The sequence below is a fragment of the Copadichromis virginalis genome, linkage group LG23 (assembly GCF_057382275.1).
Source record: "Copadichromis virginalis isolate Kocher_CV1m ecotype Utaka linkage group LG23, C_Virginalis_male_GT1.1, whole genome shotgun sequence".
NCBI classification, from domain to species: domain Eukaryota; kingdom Metazoa; phylum Chordata; class Actinopteri; order Cichliformes; family Cichlidae; genus Copadichromis; species Copadichromis virginalis.
The window spans coordinates 46,998,645-47,026,355 of record NC_140639.1 but is presented as its reverse complement, the minus strand read 5'-3'; the positions used below and the strand labels follow the sequence as shown (position 1 = coordinate 47,026,355).

At 41.2% G+C, this 27,711-nt stretch overlaps 1 protein-coding gene across 1 annotated transcript in view; it reads right to left on the bottom strand.

The window, feature by feature from the left end:
* The window catches only part of ptgfrnb (prostaglandin F2 receptor inhibitor b), a 75,264-nt gene that overhangs the window by 6,250 nt on the left and 41,303 nt on the right, over positions 1-27,711 (bottom strand). The window contains exon 11 of the mRNA XM_085449468.1: positions 22,602-22,709. Coding sequence (XP_085305594.1) covers positions 22,602-22,709 — 108 coding nt within the window. The remainder of the gene's footprint in view (positions 1-22,601; positions 22,710-27,711) is intronic.

The window sequence follows — 27,711 nt, the reverse complement described above, 5'->3', positions numbered from 1 at the left end:
CCCCCGCCTGTGTGTAAATATATTCAAAATACAGACAGAAGAAAATATACAAATGAGATATTAACTAATCATTCATACATATATTAGGAATGTGCAGTGCAGTGTAGTTTCTGACATTCAGTAACTGCACTATTAGCTAAGTGTTGAACCTCTGAACACCTTTAAAACCATTTTTTTAAACCTATGCTGAAATTTGTGTAACTCGTTTGGTCTGTTTAGATGGGACACAGCTGGACTGCCAAACAAGGCTAAACCCACTATGGACACACTTTGTACAACCTGAACACAGATCAGTATTATACAGGTTTTCTTTGGTGGTAATGTTTCAGTGAGTACTTCCATTCAATACAAAACTGAGCGTTTATTTAACAATATCCGCACGTCGTGTTAACGTGCTTATACCAACCAATCCCATCGTCTCTCAAATACCTTCAACCTGAACCTTACAAACTACAAAAGAAAGCTCAAAGGCAAAATACTGTATGTGTCAGTTAATAAAGAACATTAGAAGTGCCATTAAAAGATAGCGTTACTGCAGCGATGTGACATATTTGAAGCCAGTAAGAGATCAAGCGCAAACCAACGAGCCGTTTAGGAGAACAAAGTCGCTTTATTTGACAGAAGAGTCAGAGAAGGCACGGCAGCTGAAGTGTGTGTTACTGCCGCTGATCACGACACCCCAGCTCAGTTTTAAGTATTTCTTTAAGCCTTTAAGTCACTAACACTGGCTAACATCGACTTTAACCAGCCTAACACTTACAGAGAAGCGCTACTGTACCGACTTCATTGTAGAAACTGAGTGTTTTCTGAGGTCCAGCACAGCCCTAATTTCACTACGATAACAAACAGAAGAGAGGAGGAAATCTAGAAAGCAGAATAAATCCATTATCACCACATTATAAACGCCGGCGTTCCTTTTCCCACATTAAGATAAAAAGACAGGGAGACGGACACGCATCATAAAAGGGCGACAGCGATGACAAAAGAAATAAAAACGGGGACGAGAGTTTGATAGAATTCGTGATAATAGATGCAATCTTTGGAAAAGGGGGCGAGCGAGCTAATTATTTCAGAGAGAGCGAGAGAGAGAGGGAGAGAGAAGGGGAGAGAGAGCGAGCGTGAGAGACAGAAGCACAAACTAGTCATTAGTCTGTCAGAGAGAGAGAGAGCGAGCGAGACTATTAGCACTCTACCTCCCACACACACACACACACACACACACACACACAATAAAAACCCCATGGAGTCTTAGTCATCCTCTGTCATTTAGGAGACAAATAGAGGATACAGATGAAAAAATAAAAGGAACATTTGCAGGGTAAAAAAAGAAAAAAGAAAGAATAAGATAAATGATGATGAAAAACAATTATGAAAAAAGAGTGAAAGAAACAGACATGGGGAGGAAGAAAGAGGTGGGGAGAATGGATGCAGCGAATATAATGAAGAGAAGGAAAAAAACTGAGAAGAGGAGTGAACTCAGCCAGAGCAGAGAAATGAATCACATCTCAATTTCTCTCTCCCTCTCTTCCCTAATGGCTTTAATATTCAAGTGCTACATCATTAAAAATCAGTAGTAGCGTGAGCAGCAGCGGCGATAGTAATAACACCGACCTTGGTATCAAGTTTAGCACCCCCAGGTCTCAATATTGGTCATCACCTGAAAACTGTTTGCCCTCCTGTGTGTGACACTAAGCTGAAATTTCATAAAGTTTTGCTGTAGATAGTCAAGGTTTTGTGTGACTGAACGCCACACCAGAAGATGACCAGAGGGCCCCCCAAAAAGTACAGTATGTACAGTACAGCAAGACCAGAACATTTCAAAAAGAATCTCGATTTAGCAGGAAATCTCATCACCCCTTCCAATATCACACCATAAACCACTTTTTGAAATTAACCTCCTATTTTGGGTTATTTAGACCAAAATACTCAATTTGGTCTGATATCCACTTACGAGGACATTATACTGCTACTGTTCTATCAAAATTTTAAACGGATATCCTCATATGTGGCTCTGATTTTTCATAAAAACAAAAATAAGGTTAAAAAAAAATCTGGTAATTCTTTGTTTTTACATTTATCGGGCCCCAATGTGCCTAAATATCAAAGAGAAATTAAAAATGCATGCCGTGGAAGAGTTCGGGTCTTAGGAGGTTAAAGCAGCATTCAAAGACGAGCCCTAAAGCGTGTACCTTTTTCTTTTGAAGTTTTAGCTCCACTGACGGCAAAATGTCACCTTATCCCACACGTAGTCAGACTGATGTAAAGTTTTTGAGGCAAATGCTGCCGTTTATATTTTCATTAAAACATTTCTGACCATGTTCTGAAGAGTGGTCTGTGCGGAAGAGACTAAAACCTGGATTCTTACTAATAACCATCATCCCAGGAGCGGATGTCCTGCAAACTCCCATCAAGGTCAGACAGGGCAATGCACAGGGAAACATCTCAGACTCTCAGTATGTTAAATGGCAAAGTTGTTGACGATACAATTAGAAGAAAGCTGAAAAAGTATGTGTTTGCTAAAATGTAACAAAGCGTAGCAACCTACGGAAACCATTCTTTAGATAGAAAAGTGGAGATGCTTGGACATAATTCACAAACACCTCATACCAACTGCCGGGCACGGTGGTGGAGGCGCGATGGTTTGAGCTTGTTCTGCAGCCACAGGGCCTGCACGCCCTGCAGTCATTGTGTCGACCATGATTTCCTCTATATATCAAAGTAGTCTACAATCAAATGTGAGGCCACCTGTCTGACAACTAAAGCTTGGCTTAAACTGATCGTGCAGCAGGTAAATGATCCCAAGTCCAGCAACAAATCTACAACAGAATGGCTGAAAAAGTGCAGATCTGCACCCCGATTACATGCTGTAATCTTTTAAAGCGGAGTGGATCAAAACTCCTTCACCATGATGTGACTGACAAAGTCACACAGGAAATAAACACTTCATGCTATTGCTGCTAAAGGTGGTTCTACAAACTACTGAATAATGAGGGGCTGGTTCTGTATTAAGGCTTAATTCTTATTAAATAAATAATAAAGTATAATATGTCATATGTTGTTGTTCATCTGAAGGTGAATTAACCTCATTTCACAGTCCGATTTATAAAACCTTAAAACCTGACATAATGTGTACTTTCTTTTTAGCATGATTGTATCCGATCGTCCGATGGTCCAATTTAGAAATATTTTTAAGTGTAAGCTGCTTTTATTTGTCAAAACTATATTGATTTATCAACATAAACCCAATAAAAATTACCATTTGTAAGCGCGTGTTTTTACGCACCGCTGTACAGCTTGATGAGTATCATCATTTTTCTGCCTCCATATTCTCTGGATTTATTCTGCTTTTATGAACTTACAAATTCTACTTTAAACCTTCTTGAATGGTAACGCAACCACACTAAACATGCAGATTTTATTCATGAGAATTTAAATTTAATGCTGAAATAACAACAGCAGAACTTCAGCAAACTGCACTTTTATTCTGAGGTGCTGCTTTTCCAAGAGCACAAGATTAGAAGTCGCAGCGCGCTTCCTCCCCGGCCGTCCTCTCTCCAAAGTCTAAATCAATCACTTCCTGTTAGTGGAGAAGTGGACACACTGGACACTAGGATGTAATTTTGGCAAATCAACTCTACTGCTTCTCATTTAGAGGAGAGGAGCCGCTTTTGTCGTGTGCAGAGCCTGATTTCAGTGGAGTTAGCCACATTTGTACTGGTTAAATTATCGTTATTGTGTAATATGCAGTTGTTTTATGTAAACAATGTACAATAATGTGCAAATCATTTCTTTTCAACTTTCAATTATCAGAAGAATCTTTGATATCAAGGTAAAGAAATCAGTTAAGATTTGGTCATTTTTAAAGAGTTAATGCGACGCTCACATAAAGTCATAAAGCTTCCCTTCACACTGTTAAATCTGACTCAATTGATGGCGGCGATGATGAAGGTGATGATGAAGATGCACTGAGACAGCCTAGAGGGAGGGCACTGATATTTTTGCACAAAGACAAGTAGCCGAGCGCTCCATCCAACCAAAGAGGAGGAAACAGGAGGTGACACCGCGGGTCGACTGACCTCACACACATCAGACACACACACACACACACACACACACACACACACACACACACACACACACACACCCTCCAGACTCACTGACCAGAATCGACCGAAGACTTCAAAGTTCTGACATGGAGACAGGGCCGAGTTACCCTGTAACATCCTCAAGAAAGCTACGTCTCCTCAAAGCTGCTACAGCGCAGATAAAAAATGCCAAAATTAAGGCTAAAATTATAATGTGACAATCTGGTCTGCTTGACTGTGAGAACTGGCTGCTGGTCCGTGTGTTTGTGATCTAGGATGGAGAAAAAAAAAAAATTGTGCTGGTGTTTAACAGGATAAATGATTAATCAAGAAAATAATCAAGTCCTTCCTCACTTCTGCCTCTCCTAGTAAAAAAAGTTAATGACAAAGAGTTACAGCTAATCAAACTTTAAAGACAAGATCACATTTCTTCAAGTTTATTCCAGGACACTTCAGGATGGTCGTACCCGTTTTGCCCCGATAAAACTTTCACCACTAACAGAAGGGTTGTAAGTATTTACGAACAATCACCACCATCACATTAAGTGTTTCAAGCTGTTTTCCCCTCTCAAACCTAATGTACCTCGAGGCTTGCCTAAAAGTAAGCCAATACTCCTCTGAGACTCTGGAGCACAGGCGTGGTGAAATACACCGAGGCCTGCTCCTCCAAACCTGATCCCCACCAGCACACGCTTCAGTCAAAGAAAAACATGGAAAGAGTTCCTGTGCAAGATGAATGATGAGTATGATATGAATGATGGTCTCCTGGGCGGTGGACTCAAAGTGACCTGAAGAATCACGCCCTGCGCTCAGAACTGGTTTAAATGAAGGAAAAGGAGGAGTGAAAGAAAAGTTCAAATTAAGTTTTCTAGTTGTTTAGAGAAAAAAAAAGTGGTCACTCATAATTTATAGAACAGAGGACCCATCATGCTATTTACTGTATAAATAGTGTTAGAGGCGGCGGACTCATCAGACACCTCTAAATGACTAGTTTCGAGCACTTTTCTCTAGTCTTGGATCTTTATGATGTCATCAAATGAGCTATAATAATCTCAGGCACAGGCATATTTCATACAGAGACTTCAGCTTAAAGAGATTAGGAAGATTTATTTTGCTGTTCCTTTTATTTCATTATATCCTGCTACAATGGTAGGTGCTCCTATTAGAAATGTGTGGTTGGTTTTTTTAAATGTATCATTATTACTGCATGTCAGATACACCAACTTTTAGTTTAACTTTTCAAAAGTGGTAGAATTTGGTTGGGTTACCATTTGATTGCTAATGTTTGTGTAAATCGCGCCATTGTATTGATAAATCCCAGAAAGAAAGACTGCACACCCCAAGCAGCCACCTTGGTAATGGTATCTGGAAACTCCTATCTAAACACAACCACATAAAAACTACGAAGCATGGAGCCACCAGACAACTCTGATAACCAGAACACTGGTGACGCTGTAGCTCATCCAGCCCACGATCCACCGCAGTTCACTGGTTATTATAATGTGTGAAGCACAGAAAAAAAAGGTGAGAAGTTTCCCTGTCACTGGTTTGGCTGTTTTGCATAAACTAATGAGAATTAAAATCCACAGAGAATGACAAATATGACCTTGACCACAATATAATCAAAATCCATTAGGTGATCCTTGCATTTCAATAAAAGCTGACCAACACTCCAGGAAGAGTAGTTATTCTTGTGAACAATGGACAGACAGGATGACAGACGCCTCCCTATAGCGTGACCACGTCAATCCTTTGACCGGATGATCTAAAAAGCTCAGAAACAGCCTGGGGACTTTAAAACAACCCCACCGCCTCAGCAAGTTCATACTCGCACTAGACATGTGCAAACACGATAATATAAGTTAACCCTTTAAGACCTACCATAGAACCAAGTCCGCCAGAGCTCATATTATATTTTTACATGCTGTAGTGCCATTTTTGGGAGCATTTCAAGTTGCTATACATCAATACAACCATTATAGCCCAAATTTTAATAATATGTCTGCATTAAGTGCATAGTAATTACATAAATTGCAAAAAATGCAATAAACTACAAAAAAATTGAAAATCGTTTTTGTTTTTTAACATACATTTCTAGTTAGAGAAATTTAAGAGGCTTATCCCTCAAAACTGTAAATACAAAAAAGTTGCACAAAATAGTTTCCCACCACAGGAAATTTAGTTTGAGTGTTTTCATAGTTTTATTTTTGAAATACACCAATTTTTATATACTGCAGGAAAAATGAAAATAAATATTATACTGCAAATTTGCACAAAAACAGCATATGCATCAAAATAAACTATTTCCAGTGCAATATGACTTCTAAGCATCCCAGAAACGTGTTTCTGGAATATCATGTTTTTGTTGGTGCAAGTGCTTTTTATGCAGCTTTTGCAAAGCTATATGTGGAAGGAAACTGTGACCTAGGACAAGCTGATGGCATCAGATGTAAGTACAACTCCTCCGGTTTCATATGCAAAAAAAATTATTGTGCTAGCTTACGTGGTTGCAGTGCTACCGGGATTTAAAAATAGTTACGCAAAATGGAGCGTGCTGCTCTGACCGGCTTTAAAGGGTTAATTACCAACTCAACTCAAAGTGCTGATACATTTGACGTGTCTGTGTCAACCCAACAGAGCACTAAACAAATGCCATGATAGTCCACGATATAGCTTCAGTCACCCATTAAAGATGATTAGTACATTTGCTTCATCTTTACTATGATATCATGTCTGCCTGTCGTGCAGCTCTGCTGTTCCTGCGGACCAGGGAAACAGCTCAGGTTTGACTCTTTGGGCACAGTGACTGAGACAGCGACCATGGGTTTCTATTCTTTGAGTGCCACCTTTCTCTGGTATGTCCTGGTTATATGTTCAACAAAGTGATTCCATTCAATGTTACATTAATTTGTTGGCCAAACACACTTTTCCTGAATACCTGCGAGGAAAAAAAAAAAAAAAAGAGTAAAAATAGCACATTTCGGTATGTGAAAAGATTTTTAAAAAGACGTTAATCCACTGCATAATGACTACAGCTACACTCTTATATAATGACATCATTTAAAAAGTGGCTAGCTGACAGTCAGAAGATAGGCATTTCTCTGACGCTGTGATAGCACCAGGTTACAGTCTGACATTGCCGTGAGTGATCAAAGACGCGCTTTGCATAATTCTGATGCATAAACTCCGGTTGCTTGTTTCAGCGACGACACCGCTACTCGAGGAACGGAGCTATAATTAGAAAGCCTCCGCTTTCTCAGTTAGCCTCCTTCCTTTATTTCTTTGTTCTTGATGGTGGAGCGGACGGAGAACGAGGGGAAGGAAGGAGGGAAGGAGGTAGGAAGAGAGGGGATTTAAAATACTTAGTGACTGAGAAGATTATTTTGTTTATTACACAGCCATAAATAAACGGCAGAAAAAGGCACTCGGAAATGTGAACGCATCTCAAGCTGTGCCTTTGGAGAGGACGCGGTATCACCAGAGAGAGGCCTCCACCCACCCCCTCCTCACGAGAGGGGCTCTAGGAGTAACTGATCCCCCACTAGCAGGGTGACGCACAGCCTCTTGCCCACAGCTGTTCCTCCTCTGAATCTAGACCGCTGTCCAGACCTTCCTACCCCTCTTTTATGAACTCGTGAACTCTCTCAACAGTTACTTGACAAGCTTTAAACACTGCCTTTAAGCTTCCTGTGTACTACAAACAGAGCCAGCAGAAGAAACAGGGGAAAAAAAGAAGAAGAAGTGTGGATGTGCTGCTACATAAGCACGTGCACACAACTATTTCCATAATTTCACTGCATGTAAGCACGGCATCAAAAAAAAAGAAGAAAAAAAGAAAGCTGCTCTAAGGGTGATCTAACAGACTGTAAAATAAGCTAGTTTGTGTTTTTAATAAACAAAGATTTGGTCAAACTGTTTGCAACTAGGTAATGATCATCTGCAGGAAAAAAGCAGTAAGTGGCCCACGATGTATCATCTCAAAAGGGCTGCACAAAAGACGCTTAAAAAAAACGAAAAGCAAAAAGTAAAGTCTTTCTGGATTGTCAAACAGAATTTCAGCATCTCCCTTATGTCCTCATGTTTCTTTCTTCACACACCTACTTCAATCACGTTTCATGTACAGAAGGAGGGAAAAAGCCTTTGAGTCGAGCTGGGCCTGAAGTGTGTGGCGTTATCTCCATTTGTACAGTTGCACTGAGACACAGTGAGACGCAGCCTATGACGGCCGGCTTCTTGTGCCAGGTAGTCTGCTTTCAGACGTGGTCAGACGATCTGGCTTATTTCAGGCGTACTGAACTCTTAACCCTTTACTGGGCTTCCTGTGAAGCTGGCAGCAAAGCTCTGTGGTGTCTCTGCGTCATCTTAAGAATTGCAAAGGGATTAGAAACAAACTGTCTGATACCATTGCCATCTGGTTTGAGGACACTGTCCTACCTCAAAAGGGAAAAAAACAAAACAAATGGACATCTGGGTGACCGGGTGAATAAGCGCAAGTAAAACATGAGTTAAAGCCATGGACTGTAAAAGGGTATATTTGAACCCAAACCATGATCTATTATCGCAGCAGGCTGCTGCAGTTGTTCGTAGTTTGCATTGAAGATGTGAACCACAGATGGAAACATGTGAGTCTTTTCTAACATGTTGCTTATTGCTAAGGCAAATTACTGCTAGGCGAGTAGATGCAAGTGTTTGCAAGCAAGTAGGTATTTTCCATGCAAACTATGGGAAGCAGTGGCAACCTGCTAGTAACCAAAGTACTCACAAGTAGGTTTTAAATGCAATACCCACTTTGTGACTGACAGCTAGCAACCTCCAGCTACTACCTGTCAGCTGGTTGGGGAGTACACATTTTTCCACAACGACCAGAGGATGCAATGGCGATCATTGATCGTTTTCTTGGCCTGTTTAAATGAGGTCTCGGTGGCGAGACTTGGACTCCAGCCCCCTCGTCATTTGAGTGCAGTGCATAAAAATGGAAACTCATGTCAACTATGAGAAGAAAGAAAACAAATCAAACTCAAGTGATCATTTAATTGTAGCACTGAGTTATTTTGACGAATATTGTTCCCTAAAGCAGTGTGTCAACAACCTTAAGGGGGTAAAAATAAGCCATCTCTGAATTTCACTTATTAAATTTGAAGCGGGTTAACTTTGCTCGGGTCTAAGCTATAAATCCATGCACTTTAATCTCTCAGGCCTGTGAGGTGACAGATCGAGGTTTAAAAAGGAATCTATCGATTAATAACATAAATGATTAGACCAACACCACTACTGGTCCCTCTTTGCATGTTTAGGCTGCTTAATAATCTGATTTCATGCATTCTTGTTGTCACGTGAAGCTGACATGGCTACACATTAGGCAGCTTTGGTGTGCAGTGACTGGTATGGGGAAAATCACATCTGATAGAGTGGAAGCAACGCCACTGATATCCTGGTGTATCAGGAAGTGTGTGATAAAAATGGTATCCAAATCCCAGCCTGAGTTTTGGTGCTGCAGCAGCTTCATTAAGCAAAAAAGGGTCTTCTTCTCTGGTGATAGGATGGCAGAAACTAAACTACAGTGGATCTCTAATAGAATATCTGGCTCCTGTCTGAGCTAATAAAACTAAAATGGCTGTCGGTGGAAATGAAAACAGTCTGATTGGATTTCTCTGGGTTAATCCCTTGAGAAGAGTCCAAGGCGTAAACTGCCCGAAACACACACACACACGAACACAAAAGACTGACGATTACCACCAGTGCATCTAATGAAACTGTGTGTGCGCTCTCTGCTCCATAAAGCAGGACAGCACTGGTAGAGTGGAATACTAAACACTATAAAAACACCATTTAGCTTCACAGAAACAAAGCCACCGGGAGGCTCAGTTTCCCTCGTTACTCGCTGCATGTTTAATAAGAACACCAGTAAATGAAGGCAAATTGTACTTCTTATCTGACACACTGACATACAGCTGCCTTAAAACAAATGACCACACTGATATGGACTTCATAGGAAATATATTTTTAGGTCTGTTATTGCTTTTAGATGTTTACACTACAAAAGATAGATAAGCTGGGAAACCTACATTTATCCAGACTTCCATGAATTTACAGCACTATGCAAAAGCCATCCGTCATTTCCTTTTATTTGCTTCAAGGAGCCAGGCATGGTCTTTTTTTTAAAATTGCTCTTGAACACTAGTTCTCCTGACTTTCTGAATGTTTTAACATTTTTTTGGACACCGACTGCATTTTCCCCTCATTTTCAGTCCAGTCCTTGCACCTGACCAGTTTAACAGAAATGCTTTTTTTCTTAAGCCAGTTCGTACAGACCTATCAATCATTCAAGCATTAAAAAAGGCACTGAAGGGATAAACCAGTAAAGTGTCTACCTACACAAAGCAAATAAATGTGAAGGTACAAGAGTGAGTGTCTACACGGTGGAGGCTCTGTTATGGTTTAGGCTAGATTTCAACCAGTGGTGTTGGAGACGTCAAAACTGATGGAATTATGAAAGCAGAAAACATATTTGATCCACCATACAGTAGCATATGGAAAGAACAAGACTGACAACAGCTTCATTTTCCAGCATGACAATGATACCAGTGGAAACACCATCAGTCATGGACTGGCCTCCCCAGAGGCTGGACCTCCACATTATTGAAGCATAGTGGGATCATGTCGACAGAACAGAACAAAAGGCCGAAACATCCAAAGAAGAGCTTTGGATGTCCTTCAAGAAGCCTGGAGAACTATTCCTGAAGACTGCTTAAAGAAATAATGAGAAAGATGCCTAAGAGGGTTCAGCCTGTGCTGAAGAATAAAGGTGGTCACACGAAATATTGACTTTCACTTTCGTTAGCACCTTAAATACTGTATCTCCATGTAAGATTGCACGTTTCATTAAACCACTGAAATGAATATTCACTTCCACCTGCATCTTTGGTCTCAGCAGAGCTGCTAAATATTTTCTGCAGACATGTGTTTTACCAGAAAGCGAATAGAATTTTTAAGAGTTAACTGTTTCACAAGACTGCCCCATAGATTTCTGCAAGCAATCAACCTGACTAATGATGCAATCACATCACACATTGGCATCCACGAAACACTGCCTTCTATAGTCGGAAACATTGACACTCTCTTGTTGACTGGCACGCAGTGTAAGCCCAAACAGAAGAATCCCCCTGCGTGCGGTCACGATGTTTTATCTTTGCATGTGCGACGCTTCTGCTTGAAAACTGCTGCCTTAGCAGTCTGATGACACTGTGATCTGCTGTTTCCAAGGATTTCTTCAAAGCTGCATCTCTGTTCCTACTCCGGTTTAACTGTGGGACGTAATGGAGTGAAAATTATGGCACAGTGCAACTCTGTGCAACATTTTCAATTTGTGTTCGACTGTCAAACCCGTCCCTTCCCTTTTCCTCTTCTAGCGCTCGGTTTCCCGCTTTTTGATTGGCAACCATTTGCTCTACTTTTTCAATAAAGTAAAAAAAGGCAGAACGGCACCGCATTTGATGTTTTCAGTCAGTCATCTTTCATTTGAGCTGAAAACCTGAAACAGGTAGTTCTGACTTTTAGCAGTCATCTAGGGGACACAGAAATGTATTTTTTTTTTAAAGTCAAATGATTGCTGAATTTTTCTCAAGTTTTATGTACTTTAATTGTTGAAACAAGCTGCACTAAAATTTTTATTACAAGGCAATTTAAACATGATTCATGAGTCATCTGACTTTTTCCAGATGAGGTTTGGTTTATTAGACAAGAAATTAGACTTGCTCTACCTCAGACTGAGCACAACAGGAAATGAGGAACTGACTAACACCTGAGTCAAAAACAACTTGTAGGATTCAGGACTCTGTAATTCTGTTTTTTGCTTTAAAAAAAAGGTCAAATAAAGGTATCATCATATGGAAGCCCGTTTACGCCACTAAAAAAAAACAAAAACAAGTATCCATAACTTGAAATTTCAAGTTATTTTCTTGAAATTTCGACTTATTAACTCAAAATTTGGAGTTAGCTCTGCCAATCAGTAAACTACGTGAATGAGGTCACTTTCTTGTTACCCAGAAGCATATGGCGCAGAACGTGCACTCAAAAGCATTTCGAGAAAATAACTCGAAATTTCGAGTTATGGATCCTTTTTTTTTTCTTTTTGTGGCGGAAACGGGCTTCCATATCATCATGATGTGGATATAGTAAATATGAGTTAATAATTTAAAAAAAAAAAAAAAAAAAAAAAGTTGTCGTTTACACCTTTGTCCATCGGATATAAAATGCCATCCCGCTATGATTTTGTGCTTTTATAATTAGAAATGTGTGAAATTTTGCCTCGATAAGCTTAAAACTCAACTAATCTGCTCTACGTTGGCTCACCATGACCTTGAATAGCAAAATCTAATCACTTTGTCCTTGACTGTGAATGTCAACAAATCCCCTCACAATGTTTCTCATATACCGTGTACCGGACAACCCAAGTGTGTAATGCCTCAGGCCACTGGGCCGAGGATAAAAATTCAAAAAGAGGAGGAAAAAAAATACAGACCTATGAATCTCAGGCATCTGTAGTGCGTCTGTACAGTTTGAAACCGGGACAGGTAGAGCTGACAAGCTAAACCTGGTGTCCTGTTGATTGTGGGGTGGGTGGGTGGGGCTGGACTCTTTGTCCAAGCGCACACAAAGATGGACTTAATGGGCAAATCTGTCATCCTCAAACTGAGGGTGTCTAATAACTATACATATAAACTACAACTAACCTCAACTAACAGTTGTTGAATGGACTCTGTGTGTTGGCTGTGTTTTCTTTGGGTTTTTTGTTTTTAGTAGTAAAAATTATTAGTTCACCAGAAACATTAAATGGAGAATCATTTGGTCTTTCTGTCAGATCACCACTTCCTACACTTCCCCGTCTATCCACTCTTCATCCCTCTTTCTACTGAACTCTTTCTCTCGCCACTTTTAATTCCCTGCCTTCCTCTCGTCCTCATCTCTCTCTTTAGGAAACTTTGCATGGTGTTCTCCAACGACTCTCCCTCCATTTACTGCCTCCTCTATTCACTCTCTTCCACTCTCACTCACTTTAACAATCTGTTTAGCTCCCCACCACAACCCCCCCACCCTCAACCATTCACTCCCGCCATCTCTTCCCATCTCTCTCCAGCTCTGGGTCTATTCTTTCTCTACCTCGTTCTGTGTCCCCGGCCGGCTAACGGAGCGTGAGATTGGCTAATTAACGGCTGCCTGTCGGCCCTGCGAAGACAGCTGGGTTATTTGGTGAGAGTGGAGAGAAGAGAGGAGAGACTGAAGAGGAAATGAGGAGAGGAGCGAAAGAGAGTATCGTTGTGTATCTATCGCCCAACCTGATTTTAAAATAAAACTTCAAACTTGCAGTGCGCATTTTTTAGTTAGTTATCGTGTTCTACTATACACACACGAACTGGGTTAATTTGTTTAAACTATATCAATCAGTATTTTGTATCTCATGAGAAAGGCCACATGAGCAGTCTAACCAAATTAAGGCCAACGTCACATCTCCTTTTAGCGCCATTTTGGTTGCCACCACCTCCTCAGCAGTAATGTGGCACGAGCTTCCAGTGCACAGCGCTGCAGAGCATGGTTAAGTGAATATTTGTGCTTAATTTCATCTCTTGTTCCCATCACGGCAGCACTGACAAGTATAGCTGGTGTCAAGAAATGTAAACGCCACCCGACTAATGATTTAAAAAACTGTCAAAAACTAAAAAACTCAATTCTAACATAAACCACCGTCCTACACAGAGACACGCTGGAAACACTAGATGCGTTTCTGTGTTGCTCATGTGCGGCGCTCACTCATACGCTGGCACCCTAAATTGGCACTCAGTCGACAAAACCTTTGGAACCCTTCATCAGCAGGCAGTCATTTGTCCATCATGTGTCTGTCTGTGGGTTGGTGATTTGCAGGTGTGCAGTACTCAGTTTGTCAGAGGTTCTTGTCTCCAAACTGCAGAGCTGGGCGATACTTCTATGCGGATTTGTCCATACAATCATTTCTACATCATATAAACTCCAATCCTGTCTTTCTCTGGCCAGGAGACACTTTTGCAAAGGGAGGAGGTTTGGAGCGACTTTGTGGCCGTTGCTGTGGCTCCTAAATTCTTCTACTTTGCAATAATACCACTTACAGCTGATTGTTCCCTCCCAGATATTCCACAAATCTCACAAACTAAATGCAATGGTGAAGCCCTATTATAGCATCATGCTTGAATTCAGTGAGCTGTTTAGAACAATGCATTGCTTCACAAATGTTTGGAAAGGCAGACTGCACGGCTAGATGCTTGACTTTATACATCTGTGGTACTGGGACCTGCATGCAAAGATTTAGAGGTGTGACCCAATGCTTTTTCCCATACAGTGTATATTAAGTTGAAGTAAGCACCAACACCTGTATCGGCCAAACTACATAAATACATACACAAATAATCAGCTGCTGGCTACGGTAAATACCACCTATATTGATTAATTGATTGACCTACGGTCCGTACTTTCTATAAAATGTTTTGGCTGGGTCTTCTTCTAGTAAATTATACAAGCCAGTTATTAGCTTGGTAAACCTGCTATATGGTATATGCTAGAGGAGTTCATTTAAAGGAACAAACATAAATAAAAGAACTAAACACAATCAGATAATCAGGAAAAGACTGCCAGTACCGTGGTTTTATTCCAAACCGTGTTTTTAGGCCCTCGTTCTCTAAAAAAACAAAAAACAAAAAAAACTGTGGACCTGGAGGGATTGCTGGCAGACAAATGTAGGCATGATCGCTGTGCCAACAGGATTCAATATCATTTGTTTTTCCTCAGAATTACCCAAGAATTTTCACCAAAACCTTCTTGGAATAATGCAATGTTTACTTTTTACTATAAATATCTTTGTGCACTTCTATGAGACACACTACAGTAAACAGCAGTGATACAAACTACTTAGAGGAAAGCTGTTTCAAATGCAAATTTATTTTCCCAAGCTCACTGGTTAAGTTTAGTACCTTTAACAACCATCTTGGTTGGCATTTGCTAATTGTAGCCATCTAGCTTTCTTTTTGCTTGCATGCCTGATGCCTCATTTGGAAGGGGAAAGAACAGTGTGTGTCTGTACTAGTGAATCACTGAGGAATAAAGCTTTATGCCTTCCCCAGCAGGTACAGAGTGATATGCTGTTACTTAAACAATAGAATTTCAGGCTGTTAAAAACAGTGGTATCTTGTGAAAAGTGTCACATTTTTAGAGGCACTGCTTCAAAACACAAAGAAAACTATCTCTAATGGTGATGTCATCTCCCCTCCACTGACATCTAGCATGCAACATCTGACAAGTGCAGACTTCCACGAGTGCAACAACATGCCATTCATTCCTCGGGTAATGAAGGCTGCATATCCGCACGCAGCACGTCGAGTTAATGAAAAGCAAAACAACACAGGGTCAAAGACAGCGAGACAAACACACACATCAATCTTTGAGTTAGGGTAAGAAAAATCTTCCATAAACTTTAATTTACAAATGATTACACTGTCCAATTACTGTATGCCATGGAGGGTGGTACTCTTGCTTGATTAGTAAATTAGGTCTAAATTTAACTCTAAAAGAACAAAGGATCAAAGTAATCTCAGCGCGGGGTGGAAGAGAGCATCCGATCATTATGGAATAACATCCTGTAAACCTGACATATTTGTCCACAATTAATTCTCCTGTCATCACCGGGGTCGTGAAACTCCCCACGCAGAAGGTGATGAAAGCGGTGACGGTAATTGAAATGCGATTTGAACGCCAATAATCGTGTCTGAAGTTATCCCACGCACCATCAGATTTCTGAAAAATAATTACCTACAACTCCAGCGGCTGTGTGGAGGTATCGGTGTGTGGTACTGCTAAAAACTAATCAAACACGCACAAGTTAAAAACCAACTAAAAGCTGCCACTTTCACTGCATGCACACAAGTTCAACTTAGGACTTATTATGTATTCATGATGCTTTGAGCTAAATGCTAGAACCAACCATTGACCGATGCTGGCCATTTGCTAATGGCTGATAAATGAAAATAAAAATGTAAAGAAGAGACTGGAGCTTTAACACTTTTAACGCTTTAACCCTGTTATTAGTGTTGATATTGCATAGTTTGTCCATCAGAGGGCACTCTGCAACTTTTCTGCTGGTAACTGTTGTTTTTAAGCTTGTGAGCAAACCAAAATTATTTTTTAAACCACACAGCGAGATTATCTTAACACGAACTCCCAAATAACTACACGTAGCAAATGTTACAGAAACCTGTGGCTTCCTGTGTCTCTATCAAATATTTAAATCCCCAAATATTGATATCATATATCGGTTGGCCACTAATAAATGCTAACATGAACATTAGCACTAAAGATGAAGCGCAAATACATTTTTGTAGGTTTGGGTTTAAGAACAATTTAAATACCTTTGACATTAAAGGATGTTTGAGTAAGCATTTTATAGCAGTTCATCAAACTGTAAGAGAATGATATAAACCAGACAGACTCCATGTTTGAGTCATGTGGCAAGATGGTTGAAAATGTACCACATGGTGCAGGAAACAGGAATTACAGCATGTCCATCATTATGATTAGAAGGCATCTTCTCATAGATCAGGGGTGTCCAACTCCAGGCCTCGAGGGCCTGCAGGTTTTAGATGTGTCCTTGATCCATCACAGCTGATTCAAATGACTAAATTAGCTCCTCAACATGTCCTGAAGTTCTCCAGAGTAATGAACTAATCATTTGATTCAGGTGTGTTGACCCAGGGTGAGATCTAAAACCTGCAGGACACCGGCCCTCGAGGCCTGGAGGTGGACACCCCTGTCATAGATGCTTTGATGATGGTAGAAGAGAAGGGCTTGTGAATGAGGAGCAGGTTAAAGAATCACCTTTAATGGGATCGTGACAGATGCATTTCTTTCTTTTGCCACCTGAATACAGTTATCCATGCGTCTAACAGGGCATCCAGTACACCTCATAGGAAGTGATTATTCATTACGCAATAATTTTGACTCATAAACAGAATTCCTACTTGGGGCGATCGTGGCGCAAGAGTTGGGAGTTCATCTTGTAATCGGAAGGTTGCCAGTTTGAGCCCCGGCTTGGACAGTCTCGGTCGTTGTGTCCCTGGGCAAGACACTTCACCCGTTGCCTACTGCTGGTGGTCAGAGGGCCCGGTGGCGCCAGTGTCCGGCAGCCTCGCCTCTGTCAGTGCGTCCCAGGGTGGCTGTGGCTACAATGTAGCTGCCATCACCAGTGTGTGAATGTGTGTGTGAATGGGTGGATGACAGGTTGTGTAAAGTGCTTTGGGGTCCTTAGGGACTAGAAAAGTGCTATACAACTACAGGCCATTTACCATTTTACTGATCAGAATTCGTCATGCACCAAAGATCAACAATCTGCAATTGGGAAGTTATCCTGTTTGAACACAAGGGTCTCCTTGGCTAGCAATTCTTACCCTAAGCTTCCAATTGGGATAAAATCTACTATTAATTAGTTGCACAATTACAGTCCACTGTGGATGACATGATAACCGATTTCAATCCTGCTCATTTGTAAAAAAATATTAAAATATCTTAGACGACAGAGCGACATGATACAGGTTCCTTTGACTCATGTAATGTCGCTCCATAAATGTTGACGTAGCAACGCACTTACACGTATGGAGTCAGTAGTTTCACTAATAATGGGCTGAGTCAGCGTAACAGTGAATAGGAGCACTGAATGACTAAGCAGTGAGGAACAATGCGGGATGTTATGTACGCAATTGTGTTTCACCATGCCCGCTGTTAAAGCAAGCTCCGACAGGAGAGCCGTTTTTGGCCATCTCTAAGGAATGTACTGTTCTCTCTAACACGCACGCACACACAGACTGTTGCTCAACCTCTTCAGTAATTTCTTAGTTTCCTTCTTGTGTCACAACAATAAGCTTCAGAGTCAAGGCAGTAACAAATCACTTGTATTAGAACACACACAAACACGAGCTGTTATTATACAACTTGCTGTCGCACCCAAGAAAAAGCTTTGTGTGTTTGATGCAAGGACACCTGCATAAGCTGAGATTTGGCGGTTGTCCAAACTGGGGAAACCTACACGCCACACCTTTGCTGCTGCATGTCACTCGATTCCAGTTTCCTAATTGGTCCTTTAACTTGTGTGTAATCTGTTTGTTATGGATACTTGTCCCGCTTTCGACCACTTTCGCAGACTTAAACACACCTGCCTGTCACAGTCGTTTAACCCCTAAATATAAACAGTGTTTGTGGTTAGCTAGATCACAGAAGAACTCTGGTCACATGATCATCCGCAGCGATACGTACAATGATATAACTGCACGTGTTATTACCCAGAAAAATGCCTATTTATAGCAAGCGTTCAAAGATCAAACATGAACTGATACAGCTCGGTGTTTTGTCTGTGCATTTAAATCTGTCCAACTCTCTCTAACCTTCACAGAAACTAGTCTGAGAGGAAAACAAATCCAACCAGCATGGCCAAGCTGTCTCAAATATACATTTGTTATTGACAAATTGTGCAGAAGAGCATCTCTGAATGGACAGCGTGTCAAACCTGTAAGCAGATGGGCAAAATTGGAGATTGGAAAACTGGAAAAGCGCTGCCTGGTCTGATGAGCTCTAAACTCAACTAGATGTTAAGGTCAGAATTGTATACACAACATGAAATCATGATTCCAGCCGGATAATGTGTGATGTCCCAAAACGGGTTTCGTGGGTGTGACAATAACTCCACTGTACTCAGATGGCCTCCACAGTCACCAAATCTAAATCAAATAGAGCACCTTTGGGATGTGGTGAAACAGGAAATTCACATCGTGAATATGGACCAAACCTCCGTCACCTTCTTGAATCTGTGCCATGAAGAATTAAGACAGTTGTGAAGGTAGCTAGCTTAATTCTTCATGACAAAGTGTACTAAATAAAGTGACTGGTGGGTGTATACTTCCCCTGGATGTATATAACCTGTTAGTTCATTAATAAACATGTATTTCATATATGATAAAGAACCGCTCCAGCTGTGCTACGTTAATCCGCAGCCGTAAAACGCACTCCCCCCTTCACTCCTGTTTGAGTCACATCTGCTACAACCTGCCAGCTGTTTCACAAACCCACTGCGATCGTCAGAAAACAGAAATAAATAAAAGAGGGAACAAATGAAAGCCGATCAGGTGCTGAATGAGAGCGATTTTCAGACCAAATGTTACTTGCAGAGCAAAGTGTGACTCAAAGCGCCTTCATTCATGCACAAAGTGGAACCAGATGTTGCGCTGAGAGCATGATCACCGATACAGAAATGCCCAAGTAATTCAGCCGGTTCCTACTGCCGTAGCGTTGCACAGCACACACATGCTGAAGTGACAAATGATTTGCAATTAGCACTGAGCCCGTTAGTTACAGTTTAACTTAAACCCCGGCCACAGGAAGCACAAATCAGGAAACGTGCGCCATCGTGATGGCAGAAAAAAAGAAAAGAAAACGAGCTTAGAGACAGTTTTTTTTATCTCTGAAACTTCTGCCTCTTACTCTACTGAGATACTCATGATAAAAGTAAAAAAACTGAACTATTTTTACTCTGTGAAATGACAGATTTTTGCTAACTGAAGCTATTATCTAGCTAATTAGGCGTATGTTAGTTTGAAACGGTTGAAATGTCGTCACCAGCTGACTCCTTAGTGAATCCAGGTGACTTGCTTTAACGGAAAGAGACTTCTTGACTTGATGGCCACATACAGTATTTATTCTTAAACGTTAAAACTGCCTGTCTGAGGAAGGCTAACGGCCAACAGCAGAACATAAACCATTTTATGTGCACAACATGCTTTTCCTGACTCTCTCTCCTCCTACAATGAACACATCAATATCCACGTGTAGCATCTTTATCAGCTGTCATGGAGAGGAAGGCTCCGCTCCCTGGTGCAAACCCCCCACAATCCCTGCAGCTCTACACATCTGTGTTAATGCTTACACATATGCACACCTACAAGGACACAGGCGCAAAAATAATCATGGCTGTAAAAACTGGATTAAAAAAAAGAAAAGAAATTGTATTCATCTCTGTTTGTTAGCTCTGCTTGTTAAAACGCAGCATTAACTATCCATCTGTGCTTTATCAGCTCACTATGTGGATATAATATAGAAAACGCATGTTGGACGGGGCAGGAAGGACGCAAAGAGAAATCTGAGGGAAACAGTGACAGCTGGGCCGAGCGAGGTGGTGAGTTATGCGCACCGTCGTGTGATGTGTTCAAGTTAAAGAGTACAGAGTGAAGAGGAAGAGGAGGGCGTAAGATGAATGGATGTTTAGAGTGATGGAGAAAGAGAGACGGAGGAGGGGGGGGGGGGGGGGGGGGGGGCGAGGCAGACGGAGATATAGATGGACCGAGAGAAGAAAGAAGTAGTGTGTTATACTACAGATGGTTCCCACAGGAGGCATCCATTGGTGTGCTATGGGGACTTTCCAGTGTCACAGAACATTGTACATGTACAGTAATGGAAATAATAAATTCTATTTAACTTCTATTGCATATACTCATACGACCAGTTTACAGCTTAAAACATGCGACTAAAACATGTATAAATTAATAGTATGTTCAGTCTACTCTGCAGCTATCAAATGTATATTCTTAGAAATTTTAATAGTCTGCAAACAGCGTTTCAAAATAACTAAAGGGTTTGGTGTATTTACAGGCCACACAATAATCAGATTTAAAGAAAACACTTTTCTAAATGCAAAAATGAATAAATAAATAATGCACTAATCCACCCATCCATCCATTTTCATCCGCTTATCATTTTCAGAGTCGCTGGGGGGCTGGAGCCCATCCCAGATGTCACAGGGTGAGCGGCAGGGTACACCCTGGACAGGCTGCCAATGAAATGAAGTATACACACGAGCAAACTAAGGCATAAAATAGCCTTTAAGCTGTTTTCTTGGAAGGTTTTCTTACATGAGCAGGAGGCCAAAAAAAGACAGAAAAAAAACAAGACTTCTGACAGCACCTCCTGGATGAGGTAGATCTGATGTTCACGTGCAGGTGTCTTTGTGTGCGTGTGCTCAAGTGCAGTAGTGTATGAGTTAGTGTGTGTCTGTAAGCCTTTAAAGGAGCTGCACATCAACATTCTGCGGAAAAACAGACGTTATGATGGCGTCGAGTCTAATAATTAAGCTCACTGATTACTGGATTAATAATAAGACTACCAGCACTGTGTCAGTGGCTCAGAGTTTTATCATCCCAGGAATAATTTTACCGGTTCTCTCACACACACACACACACACACACACACACACACACAAAAACATCAAGTGCATCATGTGGAATATTTGTATATTATTATATTATATTTATAATTGGGCAGCATTTTTCAACCAGTGGTAGCGCACCCTGCTGGGCAAAAGCAGTAGTAAAGGTGTCCTCTTTAAGTCGGGATTACACTTTCTGCGAGTCTGTTAGTGTGCACTAGGGTCCACTAAGGACCCAATCATGGAAATTCCATCATCGGACAATAAGCCCGAGGGTTCTTGCGGATGTCCGTGTGACTGTTTGTCTGTGACCGTGTGGATTTTCTATGAGCACACACCAGGGAGACTCAAAGTTGACCTCAAAGAAGTATAACAGACTTACTCCTTCTCTGTGTCATGGAGCAATGGAGTATAATCTAGGCCTTACTTTTCAGGCCATCGTGTCCATTTTTTATATACAGTGTATGCTTTGTGTATGGCAATTTAATTAACCACAGCCAATTTAAGATAAGGTGCAGCTGCCACAGTGGGTGGAAAGTCCTCACACTTGAAGAGACTGGAAGAAGAGAACATAACAGTGTGTTGAAGCTGTTATTGATTCATGTTCTGCTGATTAAATAATTAACCTGCCCAACAATAATTGAATTTGTATGCATGAACTCAATGACAGTCTGTGTCACAGGATTACAGATTTTGACCTGATGGTAGGAAGGCTGGGCTGTTCTTTGCAAATTCAACAAACTTGGCAAGGTTGCTGCTTTGAGTCACAGCACTGGTTAGACCACCTAACTGAAAGCAAACCCTTCATTCTGGCGTTCTGATGTGACACAATATTGTTTACCGTTTCCCCCTTTTTAACCTGTGGTTTCTCATATCAGAAGAAACTGAAACCTAACAGTACGGACCTCAAAGTCTATATGAGTGAAAGCAGCATGGATAGAAATGTTAGTACAGTGCACCAAGTAACCAAGCCCCGAATATAAAACCACAAAGGAAAGAGAAAGAATGCAGAACTCTTAATCATCACATCATTCTTATTAAGGCTGCTGCTGACAGGTTGACAGGTGAAGAAGGCAAAGGAAATGTTTGTATGAATTTGCACATGTGGGAGCTGCAGCAGTGTCTCGATGCATGCGTGGAAAAAGATGAAAAGAGCTTGCAACAGTTGCAGATCGTGATTTATGAGTGCACGTGAGAAAACCTCACATACAGTACCTCCATATATGCTGTGTGTGTGTGTGTGCGCACTGTACCAGTCTTTGGCGAGGATCCGGAGACGCTGAGCGAGCACTCCATCTTTGCCGTTTCCCACGGATAAACGCTGCTATCGTCCGACTTGATGGCGATGGAGAAGGATGGGCCTGCAAACGCCAGCACATCGGTTCAAATGAGCTTTATTCAAGAGACATTTGACACAGACAACAAACATCAGAGAAACTCTGCTGAGATCAAAAGGGCTCGTTCAAACACAGGCTTGCTTTTAAACCTACATATACGATAATTCGGCATTCGGGTCCCTGAGGAAAGACAGTAGATGTGAGCTTGCGGGGAGAAAATATAGTTCAGCCCTCAGATGATAAATACTGCTTTAAAGTCACAGTCTGCGGGTTCTCTGATATGCTGAAATCAACAGCAGCACTGTAGCTAAAGCAGATGGTAGCTCAAAACCAGAGCTCGGCACCCGCTATAAATTTGTAAAAGGGAACCGCTGCTGCAAGGCTAACAAAGCCCTCAACTATAAAGATTTATAGCTACAATTTCAAGTGTGCCTTCAGTGTTGACACCTTAATGGCTTTATATTCTGCAACCCAATGAAGTTTTCAGGTTGGCTTTGGGCCGTTTCGTTAGAAAAAAGGAAAACGCTTGAGGCTCTTTCGGGTTATGTTTAAAATTAGTTTACTAACAAGTAATTTCTGCTTTTGCATGCTATGCGTCTAAGTGGAAGGAAGGAGTGAAAAGCCATTTTTTACATGTGAAACCTTTTGGAGCTGTAGATCAGGATCTCTCTCACATGGAGCAGAACGTAGTCTGCTTCAGAAACTGTGTCGAAGTGGAGACGGTGTTTTTCTGAAGCAGTTGGAGCGTGAATGATGCACCACACACAGCACGATTTGCAAATCGGACCAATCTGGCATCACACTGACTTTGTAATAGGGAGCTGGCAGGTTAAAGACCGGCTAATGTCTTAATAGACTGCGCAAGACGTGGGAATTCTCACCTGCACCTCAGTCAGGTAAGTCTTTAAATACAGTTCAGAGTGGCAGCTAATCTGTGAGAAAAACTCTCAGTCAGGGATGAGATAAAGAAAAATATGTGTCTGGGTCTTGAACCAGGATCTAGTTTCAGATTTCGAACGTTCATCGAGTCTTGAAATCTACGAGTAGGTTCAGCAGGTCAAGGTCCACGCTAGGCCTCGATGGAAGCCTCACACAGGAGCGCTTAACCTGACAGTCTGCCCGCCCCCTCACCGCTCCTCACTCTGTTCTGGATACTTTTAAAATATGTGCAGATGGTCTGCTGAATTATGAGGGTCCCTGCTGAGTTAATCCCCACAGACTCCCATGTTAAACTGCTTTGCAGCATTAAAAAGCAGTTTTAAAGCCAGGTACAAAAAATAAAAGTAAGAAAGTAAGAAAGCTACAGTCAATTTCCCCTTTTTCATGACAACTGTAAGATTTTACACAGCCTTAAGTTCTTCTTAGGCGTGTGTCCACTTTCAACGAAAGGTGGGTGCCAAGAAGAGTGTTACCTTTCTGTGCAGCTTCAAATCCAAGTTGCAATAATCTGACAAATAATACGAATTACTGTTTGGTTAATTGCCAATAAGAAGGTAAGTATATGTCCCAGAGATGCATTTACTAGCCTAGAGTGCGTTTAGCGACCATCTGCAACAATTGGTTTCAATAGCGAAACGTTTATTCCCTGACCAGCTGCCTGTACCCCACTGAGCTGTAATGAAACTTGGAAAAACAGCAAAGCAAACAGGAAACGTTGAACGCTCACCCTCAAAGTAAAAGCTGTGCCTTATTGCTGCTACCAATATTTTCCAAAAGGTAAAACTTTTATTTTGAAGGCAAAAAAAGTCTCTGCTTCCAGTTTTCATCATGCTTTTCACAGTTTAGCCACCACTCGACGAGCAGGACCTGGTGGTTACTGACCGGGCTCTATTCCTATGTGAACGGGGCTTTAGCAATCAATTTCATAGCAACCACTGGCAACCGGTCAGGAAATATAGATGTGTCCTTTGGGACCAGTTAACCCCAGATAGTTGGTAACCAGATCTAAGCCTGTGTGATTCTATGCCTGGAAACCAACACATGGAAGAATTGGGATCATCATAGAAAAAAAAAATAAGGATTCATTTGGATATTAGCAAACATGTAGATGGATAGAAATGATCCCTATCCTTGGACAACATAATTTGTGGTGAATTTGTGTCTTAAAGTGTAGTGCTGATTGGGTTGCAAAACAAGAAAAGTGACGTACAAATTAATTTGATCGTGTGGAGAAAAGGAAAAAAAAAAAAAAAAAAAAACTGCCCGGGAATAACTACAGTCGTGAGACCTTGGAGCCATTTCTCGTAAAATCTAAAATGTTCTGACAGTTTTCCCTCAGAAGTCTGCACTCCCCATGCTGTCATGAGTAGCATACTGTATAATGCATGCACTCCAGCTGCATAAACATTATGAAAATACTAAGACATGTTTAAGTCTTGCCACTGGTGATCTATATGCAAGTCCAAAGAACGCCTGGCCTTAAAATTCCTTCACGTCGCTGATGTTTGTATTAGGAAGCACGTGCTCATCACTCTGTGCCATGGATGGTCTTGTCATGAGAGGACAAATGATATGTTGGATGACACGGATTTAACTTAAAACCTTCTAATAAACGATGAATGATTGAGTTTAGGAATGTGTCCCAGTAAAGGTGGACATTAAAGTTCTCCTTTTAGCTCATTCCTCTATCTCACTCTGGGATCAGAGCCAGACTCTACTAATGAAGACTTTCACAAAAGAAAAGGTCCTGTCTGAAATGGGGACATTGTTTCTTATAGAGGCCTTACTCTTGGAAAAAGATACCACTTTTTTTTCGTATACTTATATACTTCTCACTTAATTTTAATGGTTAAAATCACTTAAAGGCTGAATTATTAAACAGTGACTGTGCTGTTGAGACGTTGCATTTCCATATACCTCCTCGCAGAAGATCCCCGTGCAAGGCAGAAATACCACAGCACGTCTGAAACATTGAAGATACAGCTGGAACAATGGGAGGCTTGCCAGTTTGTGGATGCACTCGACACACACACAACAACGACGAGTGCACAGCGCTTCCGTCCCCCAAGGCGAGTGTAAGGGGTTCTTGAAAACCACTCTGCTTGAAGCTTGATCGCTGTTAGTGTGGGAGTGTGTGCGTGTGTGTTGCTCTGTGTGGGGTCAACTCAAAATGTTCAACTCGGACACACGCGCTCGAACACTTGAAAGATTACACACGCACGCAAGCAGAGAGAGAAAAGGAAAGCAGTGGTGCAGATCTTTGCAGCTGGCTGATTGGCCAAAGGGCTTCACTTTGAAGTTGTCTCAGAGAGCGAGGGAGGGAGGGAGGGAGAGACAGCAGGGGTGAGAGAGGGAAGGGGTGGTGGAAGGAACGAAGAAGGTAAAAACAGTGTGATAGAAGAAAAAAAAAGGGAAGTAAAGCTCAAGGGTTCCTGCCCTCCCCAGAGAAAGACAGAAGACGGTCTTCAGTTCATCTTCTCCTTTCCAATTTGCTGTCATCTTTCACTTCTTCGCTCCTGCAGCCTCAGAGCATCTCTGCTGTCACCAAACGTCTCTCGCACACGATTAAAAATGTTTCATCCAGTCTTTTAACAAAGATGTGCGACTTACTCCAGGTGGTGGCGTCTGCTTTCAAACTAAATATTATGTCCCCTGAGAAGACTTCCTAATCTTTTTGCCCACAAACAGTAACTTGAAGTTGTCATCTAAACTGTGCTTTGGATTTCCATGCTCTAATTTCCTCACGGTAGCTCATTCACTCATAAATGTAATGGTTCCTAATTTCATGGCAGCATCTTTTATCTGTATTTTTTGCATAAGCAGGTTCTACGTGTGGTTACTTATTAGCTGTATATAAAAGATGGAAGTAGCCACCATAATGTGACCTATATTTGACTTTAGCATCAAAGCTACGATCATATTTCATTTATTTATTTATTTTTTAGAGGAAAATGTTGCTGCATGAGATGTTGGAGGACTTCGTGATCAGCTAATGCTAACAAGCAAGGTTAGCATGGTGCATTAAATGATATATGGGTGGATGACACAGACTGCTAATTAGTGCTAAGTAACATACAAATGACATACTAAAGCTTCACTCACCAAAACCGGAGAACAGACTTCTTGGACCATCTGCACCACAGAGCATATAACAGTGTTATGATGCTCCAAAAGGCATCAAAACCACAAACGCAGGCTGAGTTTACTCAGGAGAAATAGTGATGATGCTAAAGCTACTACTTTATGTTGTATACATTTATGGTTTTATCTTAATATGGGCATTTTACTTAGGAACTATGGAGACAGGCTGAGTTTTGGAAACATCCTCTAAGTGGCCATTAGACAAACTGGTGTTTTTCACATTTTTCAGCTGCGATGGTTAGCTTTTACACAGGGTTATCAATTCATATATGGAACATTACATCGCTAGATAGATACTTTATTGATCCCACGTGGGAAATCTCTGTGTTACAGATACGAAGGTTTCCAAATGATTGCTAAATTATAGATGCAGACAGATTGCCGACATGTTGCCATCAATCTGAATGAGCGTATCAATAAGCAGAACTCGAGGGGACTTAACTCAGCTGCTTGTATTCTGGTTATATAATATATGTTTCAGTCACCATATCACAAATGTTAAACCTGAAGTGAGAAGTATTGTGATAATATCACATCGCGAGGTGTCTGGTGATTCCCACCTCTAGCAACTACGTCACCATTTGTAGGGGAGTTCCTGAATTTCTCTTTCAGATCTGTGAGGTTCTGACTGGATTCTCAGTGTAAGCAGCTAATTTCTGTTTAACATGTATGCAGATAGAAATAGATTAGCAACAGACAGCCACACGTTTGTAATTTTCACTGATTTAACACAGTTAATCACTTTATTATCATTGTCCTTTCTCTAAAATTCTCCACCTTTTGTTATTGTTGACTTTCATCTTCCCTTCATCCTCTTTTTGGCAACTTTCCTTCTTCTGGTGATGCATACCTCCACGCCAACCCCCCAGCCGGCCCTGATACTGCCTCAGCTGCTCTCCACATTGTTTCCATTTCTATTTCTCTGCCTCACCCATTGCACTTTCCT